This window comes from Neomonachus schauinslandi, chromosome 13, assembly GCF_002201575.2.
Source record: "Neomonachus schauinslandi chromosome 13, ASM220157v2, whole genome shotgun sequence".
Taxonomy (NCBI): Eukaryota; Metazoa; Chordata; class Mammalia; order Carnivora; family Phocidae; genus Neomonachus; species Neomonachus schauinslandi.
The window spans coordinates 56,233,816-56,241,088 of NC_058415.1; the positions used below are offsets into that span (position 1 = coordinate 56,233,816).

General features: G+C 57.1%; 1 protein-coding gene across 1 annotated transcript in view; it reads right to left on the reverse strand.

Moving 5' to 3' along the window:
* Nucleotides 1–2,037: 2,037 nt before the first annotated feature.
* The window catches only part of NOL6 (nucleolar protein 6), a 13,948-nt gene continuing 8,712 nt past the window's right edge, over nt 2,038–7,273 (reverse strand). The window contains exons 17-27 of the mRNA XM_044920340.1: nt 6,959–7,099; nt 6,700–6,817; nt 6,460–6,614; nt 6,193–6,356; nt 5,715–5,867; nt 5,397–5,494; nt 4,509–4,633; nt 4,296–4,385; nt 3,678–3,872; nt 3,460–3,561; nt 2,038–3,239 (exon numbers count right to left, since the gene is read on the reverse strand). Of these exons, the coding sequence (XP_044776275.1) occupies nt 3,090–3,239; nt 3,460–3,561; nt 3,678–3,872; nt 4,296–4,385; nt 4,509–4,633; nt 5,397–5,494; nt 5,715–5,867; nt 6,193–6,356; nt 6,460–6,614; nt 6,700–6,817; nt 6,959–7,099 (1,491 nt within the window). The 3' untranslated portion in view covers nt 2,038–3,089. The remainder of the gene's footprint in view (nt 3,240–3,459; nt 3,562–3,677; nt 3,873–4,295; nt 4,386–4,508; nt 4,634–5,396; nt 5,495–5,714; nt 5,868–6,192; nt 6,357–6,459; nt 6,615–6,699; nt 6,818–6,958; nt 7,100–7,273) is intronic.

Below are 7,273 nucleotides of genomic sequence, written 5' to 3' on the forward strand. Positions count from 1 at the left end.
ACTGGGCAGAAGAAAATAGGGCCTTCTGCTAAAAGGATTCTGGTTTTATACTTAAAGATATATTTATTTTAGGGAGAGAGAGCACGAGTGGGCAGGGCAGAGGGAGAGGGAGAGAGAGTCTCAAGCAGACTCTGCGCTCAGTGTGGAGCCTGACCCGGGGCTCACTCCCATGACCCTGAGATCAAGACCTGAGCTGAAACCAAGTCAGACGACCAACTGACCACGCCACCCACACGCCCCAGAAGGATTCTGGTTTAGAGAAGGTGGTGATATCACAGGCAGAAGAGAGGACCCTTTGAGAATTCACTAAATGTAACTATGTAGAGGGGCTTAGAAGCTCTGATGGAACTGGGGAAACCAAAGCCCCAAGGAAAAGGCTTTCTTTAAAGCCTTTAAATCCACAGGAAAAAATTGAACTTTTGCCTTTTATCTGAGAGCTTTTTCTCTTGACTTGCTCTTCAAAGAGAGAGATTTCCCCTTTTACAGCAACTCAGAACTAGAGGCAAAAATGTGCACACAGACAAATGCATACAGACATGTCCACGCCCCAGAACACCGAGCAGACACATCACTCCATACATCAGACACAGACTCCGACCCCATCCACGTCCACCTGCGAAGTTAAATGCAGAAGCCCACAGAGGCAGATACACCCACCGGGCTGTGTAACTTACACCCTTGCTCACACAGTTCCTTCTAGTCTTCTCTTCTTCCCTTCCAATGAAGTTCCAGCTCCTCAGGCCACCCTCCTCACCTACCTCCAAGGTCATCTTGGACCACACCGACCTCCTCGCCTACTTCCCCGAGAAGATCTGAGGAAAACAGATTGGAGCTGCAATGTGAGGGATTGAGACTGGGGGCCTGGGCTTCCAGCACTCTCCACACCCCGTCCCCTAAGCTAAGCAAGGAGTGCAGAAAGGATGGCGCAGCTTCTTGGGTTTGAGTCCTCTGCCCTCCTCCCTTGCCACATTGTGCACCTGACAAAGCCATTACCATGCCCATTTTCAAGGTGGGAAGGCTGAGCCCAGCAAGGGGAAGTGACCTGCCCGGGGATGCATGGGGACATAGCAGGGCCAGGGCTCATCTCCTGAGTGGGGACCACTGTCTGCACCTCTCGGAGCCACCTGCTGCAGTTTTACCTGGGGGCAGATTCTGTTCCTTCCCGCACTGGGATCACCTAGAACTGGCTTTGTGGAAAGGCCAGAAGCCAAGGACTGAAGCTGACCCATGGATGAAGCAAGACAGTCTGAAACAGGCCAGCACCATCCCTCCTCAGAGCCTAGGGACGGACTGTGGAGAAAAGTAAGTGAGGAGCAGCCAGGGACAACCACAGACCCAAAGTCCGTGAGGGCTGGAACTGCATTTCTTTCCCGGACGATAAAGCCTTGCGGGCTTCCATTTGGAGTCCGTGAATCAACGGCACAGGGAGATGCAGCCCCCAGCTCACGCAGCCCATCAATGTATTCTCTATGCCCATTTCTAATCCCATGACAGTAACAGGTAGGGACCGCCACAGGTTCACAAAGACTCACAGAATTGGGACAAAAGGAGATCAGGGTCCCCATATGTGGCTTACCGTCTTGAGGATGAAGCCTGACAGCCAGGCAGCCGAGCACCTGCCTGCTGCTGAACCTGCTCCCTCATTCAGAAGATGAGAAGTCAAAGCGCATCCTTCACGGGGCTGATATTACTGTGTGAGCACGCTCCCACACAGAAGATACGGAAAATACCTGAGAGCGCCCCGCATTTACCAAGCGCTCCACGAACGCCCCCTGCAGCTCTCACCATCCCCACCCCGCCCACTCTAGGCAGAGTACAAATCATGACTCCCTTTTCCCTAAGGTCTTCTGTGGCCCTGCTTCTCCCATCGGCCCTTCTGTACACACCTGTAGCCTCCGTGAGGACAGCACTGTCTTTGGTGCCACGAAGGCGCCAAGAAATCTATGTTCAAACATGTCACCTGTCCCCAAAGACCTTACGTGTAGGAGACTTGTTTAACACCAGGAGGAAAAGGGAGAAAAGCCAAAAACATGGGGAAATTAAGTGATTTAATTTTAAATCCAAGTTTCGGACAACAGAAGGGTTCACGCCACTGTATGCGACTATGAAGTAAACTCAACAGACAATAATTGCTCGATGTTTCAGCGAGAAAGAGCACCTGAGGCTGGGGGCAGGAGAAGGGTTGGAGGAGGAGGCACTGTTTGAGCCAAGTCTGGAAAAACATCAGGATTAGGGGAGACAGGGGCGGGAGAGGCTGCCGAAGTGGGGTGTGGACCAGGCTAAAAGAAGGTGGCATCCTCCCACCCTGCCCTGGCACAGAGAGCTCCTGGGGAGCGGGCCTGGGGTCTGCTCCCCTCCGCACACCTGCTGCAGGGACGCAGGGGGGCAGTTTGGGACACGAACGGGCAGGGGCACGGAGCCGGCGGGACTGAGACACTGAGCGGCCAGGGCAGCACTCAGTGCTCTCTGCAGCTCTCCTGGGCTAGAGCAGCTGCTCTCCCCCTCGCCCCTTCACCCAGCCAGCCCCTTCCGTCCTCTGTGCTTTTCCATGTCCCACCCTGGAAAGCAACAGTACCCTGCTCAAGGCTGGAATTCTGGGACCCTCAGCAAGTACCTCACCTTCTCTGGGCCCTTTTTAAAGGCCTGACCCTGCACTGAAGGGCATACCAAGGTCTAGGCACATATCCTGGCAATGGAAAGGAGACAGAGCCTCAGCCCTGGGTACATGTCCTCCTCTCCAAGCTTTGGAAACATCCTAGGAAGACCAAAAGAAGCCCTGGCCAGGGCTGTCAGGTGGATGGATCTCCTGGGTTCATTTAGTTCCCTCTCTGAGCTGGCTCACCCTCCTCTTCTGGAAGTTCAGACAGGCCCAGGGGACTCTGTAGGATACCAGGCCCCCGCCCCAATGCTGAGGTGTCAGACAGAAAACTGGGGCAGGGCTTCTTTGGGGGAACATTTCAGTGTGTTCAGGCCAGCAGGTACTCCACGAAGGATCTGTACGTAGCAAGGGTGGAGGTCATGCCATTGACATCTTACTCCAGAGGCCTAAAGTCCTGCTGTCACCTACAGCCTGCTCCTAGGGCTGGAGATCACACGGTCCACCTCTCACTTCGGGCCACCACGGCCTGTACCAGGCCCTCACCCAGGACGGCCAAGTCCTCCAGGATCGCTTCCACATTGGGCACCATCACCAGCTCCCCACCTTGCAACATCACCATGCGCCCCTTTGTGTTGGAGGCCTAGGGGAAGCAGAGAAACGTGGGCCGAGGCATCACAAAGGCACACCAGAGACAACACGCAGGGGGCGGAGGGGAGCGGCAGCAGAGGAGACAGACCCGCGGGACACATGCTTCACACCTGACCCACGGTCACTCACAGAGCACGCCCCATACAGACAGGCATGCCCACATGGAACCGCACGTACACATTTGAACACACGGTTATCACCAGCCAGCACACCTTGAAGGGCTGGGGCTGGAAGCTGCTGGGCTTCCAGAGAACACCGATCACCTCTCCACCATGCTGGTCATAGAAGAAAAGGGCCAGGTCCCCAAAGGCCTCCTAGGAAAGGGCAGGACACAGATAAGACCACAGGGGGACACCTGAGAGTCACCTCCATGGCCCCAGGTTCACCTGGAAGTCCCCTCCCCAGGTGTAGTCAGCCCTTTAGGGCCTACCCTGAGCTGTGCCAGATAGAGCTGAGGAGGGTCATAGCCCAGCACAGGCATCAGGGAAGAGGGCCCCGGCTCGCTGAGCAGGCCACGGCAGAAGGAGGCAGCTGGGGAGTCCACGGCTTGGCGGTGCCGGGGGATGTGGCGGGGAGACAGGCGGATCAGCACATCATACATATCCAAGGGCGGCCGGAACACTGTCTGAGGAAGGGTAGGGAGGGGTCAGCAGAGCCCACTGGGAGTTGGGAACTGGACCACAAAGCCTTCTACATGCCCACCTCGCTTTCCTCCTTCCCTTTTGTCTGACCTCCCCCACCCCCGGCCCCACTTACGGGCCCAAATGCTCATCTGAAAGTGGGAACACCAAGCCCCAGCTGGGGTCGGCTTCACGCTATCAGGAGGAACACAGGCTAGGAGCGTGAGGGCTGGAGAGAGCCAGGGCCCTGGTTCTCCTGCAGGCTCCCCCACTGTCAGGCACCGTGGGCAGCTCCAATGCCCTCTCTGGATTCAGTCTCACCAAACCAGGGGACAGAGCGTCCTGTGACAGCCCCTACAGCTCCAGACTTCCAGTGTTCAAAGGCAGAATCCCCAGAACCCCAGAGCCACTCTTGGTCAGGGGCTTACCCTGATGTCCCCAGGGCCCCGGGGATCCATCAGCTGCTTCTCTAGGACAGGCAAGGCCTCAGCTGCCAGGACCACAAGCTGCTGTAGGACCTGGGGGGTACACATACATCAAATAGATCAGACCTAACCATGGGTCTCTCTTAGGCCAGGCTGGGCCTACTTTTTCCTTGGGGGAATAAAAACACAAATTTGGAGGTAGGGATGGGATTGCACCTGGGGCGAGGGTCCATCCTGTGTCCATACAGAGTTTTTACGATCCTGTGGGGTAACGATGACCATGATCGGGAGTTGTGTCCGAGTCGCCAGGAAGCCACTGCGGATCTCCCCCTGCTCCTCCACTGTGAACAAGAGGGGGTCCTGGGTCAGCCTGCTCCTTTCCCCGGACATGCTCTACTGCCCCAGGTCTTCTGGTGGCCCATCACAGGGATTTTTCCGACGGCCCTCCCCCAAGAGACAAAGGCAATGAAAAGGATACCATGTTTGCCTCCACTGGGTGGGGCACTAAACTCCTAAGCTCAGGCCAGAGGCAGAATTTTCCACTGCCTGGCACCCCAGTCTAGTTTCCGGGCTTGCACAAGCTGAGGCCTGCCCCTGACCCCCTCCCACCCTATGCTCCCACACACCTGGGGAATTAGGAAGCTGACACCCTCCTCTCTGCTGGGACCAGGAGCTCCTCATGTTACAACTGGAAATCATCCCCCCACTCCCTAAGAGGTCTGGGCATCTAATCTAATCTGGGCCCTTCCCTGCTCCCCACAAGACTTCTCACCTGGTGTTCAGGGTCCCCCTTCTACTCTCCTCTCCCCTTCACAGCCCCCACCAGGTAGCCTGCTTACCACCCCTAGTCCATCCTGTTTCTGATCGTCATGTGAGCAAACCATAGCTCTACAGCCTCAGAACTCGCTAAAGCCTTCAACTGGGCCTCCTCCTCCTCGTAATTCCCCACCCCAAGGCCGGCAGGGTCAGGCACAAATATCTGTGAGGAGGACGGCGCACACACACAAACACCTTGCAGGCTGACAGGGAAAACCCCATGTGCCCCACTCTGCACTCCACAAACCGTCGGTCCTGCGGGAGTCGGACCCCAGTCCTACCACTTACCAGTGAGCTCATTGTTGAGGTTGACAATAAGGGGGTTGTTCTTCCAATCAAAGGTTGACACCAAAAAAAGGAACCGAAGGAAGCCCACCTGTGGGGAGCTGAGAAGAAAGAGTGAGCAAAGAGTCTGGGCCCAACCACACATTCCAGGGCTTACCCCATGGTCTAGACACCCTAGACCCCTCGGCAGGGATTGTCTCAGAACCCCTTCCATCACCTGTTTCAGCTACCCTCTCCCATTTGGACTGAAGGTATAGCCTAAGGGATGAAAACTGGCCCCAAGGGGAACTTTCTGGCTAGGGAAAAGATGGAGGGAATCACCTGGGAGGGGTGAAGGGCTCAGGGTGCAGGAAAAGAGCAGCAACCAGCAGGTCCAGGCTCTCATCAGTGAACCCCTCACCCAGAAGCTGGGCGCGCACCCACCGCTTGGCCAGCCGTGCCACACCTGAGAAGGCCGGGTGCTGCTGCTGGAGCCTGTGGAGGGGGAAGGGCGTAGTGGCAATGAGCCTCAGGCCCTGAGGGCCCAAGAACAGTATTTCAGCTCCACCACCACCATCGACCCAGCCTTTACCCAAAGTTACCCTCTGTGCTAACACATTCTATACAGGATCTCACGTATCCCTGACTAACGCCAACAGGTTGGTCCTATAAAATTCCCATTTTAGAGATGAGAAATAAGGTCCTGCCCAGAAGGACATAGCCAGTGAAGCGGCCGGGTGAGGGTTCTAGAATTTGTCTGACTCCATAACTCATATCCCCATTACACCATGTGGCCTCCCAGAGGGACAGGTGATCATACCCGTGCAAGGCGCTGGTGAGCAGGGGCAAGTGCCTCGTGTCCCTCTCCAGGCGGAGGGAGGCAGGTGTGTCCCTCAAGGAGATCATCCCCTCAGGGCTCCGCATTTCCCTCAGGATCTGGGGCTCCCGCTGACAGGCCACACGAACCCGGAACACGAACCCATCCTGTTGAAAGAGGGTGTGAGGTGAGAGATACGGGTCAGCCTGGAGCACGCTCACACCCCAGCTCCTCCCTCCCTGGGGAATCCCGACCCTGCCCCAGCCTAACCTTGAGGACGTCCGTGTGCGTGGCCGTGGCTCGACACTGCAGCCCATGCTGTTGTGTTAGCAGCTCCGCCAGGCGCAGCTGAAAGGCAGCTCGGACCCGCCGTATGGCCTCAGCGTCCTGTGGCCACTGACCACTGCCCTCCAGGTGACATACCACTAGGAAGAAAAGTAAGAGGTCTCAAGACTGTGGGCTGGAGTGGGAAAGGTTCCTCTCATCCCTCTCAAGAAAGAGGCTCCTCACCGGTCATGGGCTCCACGTAAGCTGGACAGGGCTTGTCGGGCCGGGGTAACAGCGAGGCCCGCTCTCGAAACTGCTCGTAGAAGGAGTAGGCTGGCCGGACTGGGGTAGGTGGGAACACCTATGGAAGAAGCAGGGCTGAGGAAGGGGCCTCGGACTGGGAGAGAGTGAACACAGGAATTGGAAGGGGGAATACTGGGTGGGCGGGGAGGAGGCGAGGGGTCACCAAGCAGAAAGGGCTCCCTGTCCCCTTGCACCTCACCTCAGTGTAGCGCAGCACTGGGTGAGCTCCCTGCACGGCAGACACAGTCAGCGGGAGACCTTCCAGCCCCCACAGCAGGCGGCTGAGGTCATCATAGCAACGCACGGCTGCTGCCAGGGCCTCCTCACCTGTGTTGGAGGTCTGAGAAGGAGAACACAGTCAGGAGACCAGGACCCTACAGAACCCCCCCACCCCAACCCCACCACCACCGCCTGGGATTTTGCCGCAGCTGAGGCTGCCGTAGAGCCAGCACCCCCTCTGCTGGACGCTATGGGAAGTGCAGTCTGGCTGAGGTTGCACGTGCTTCCCCCCCAT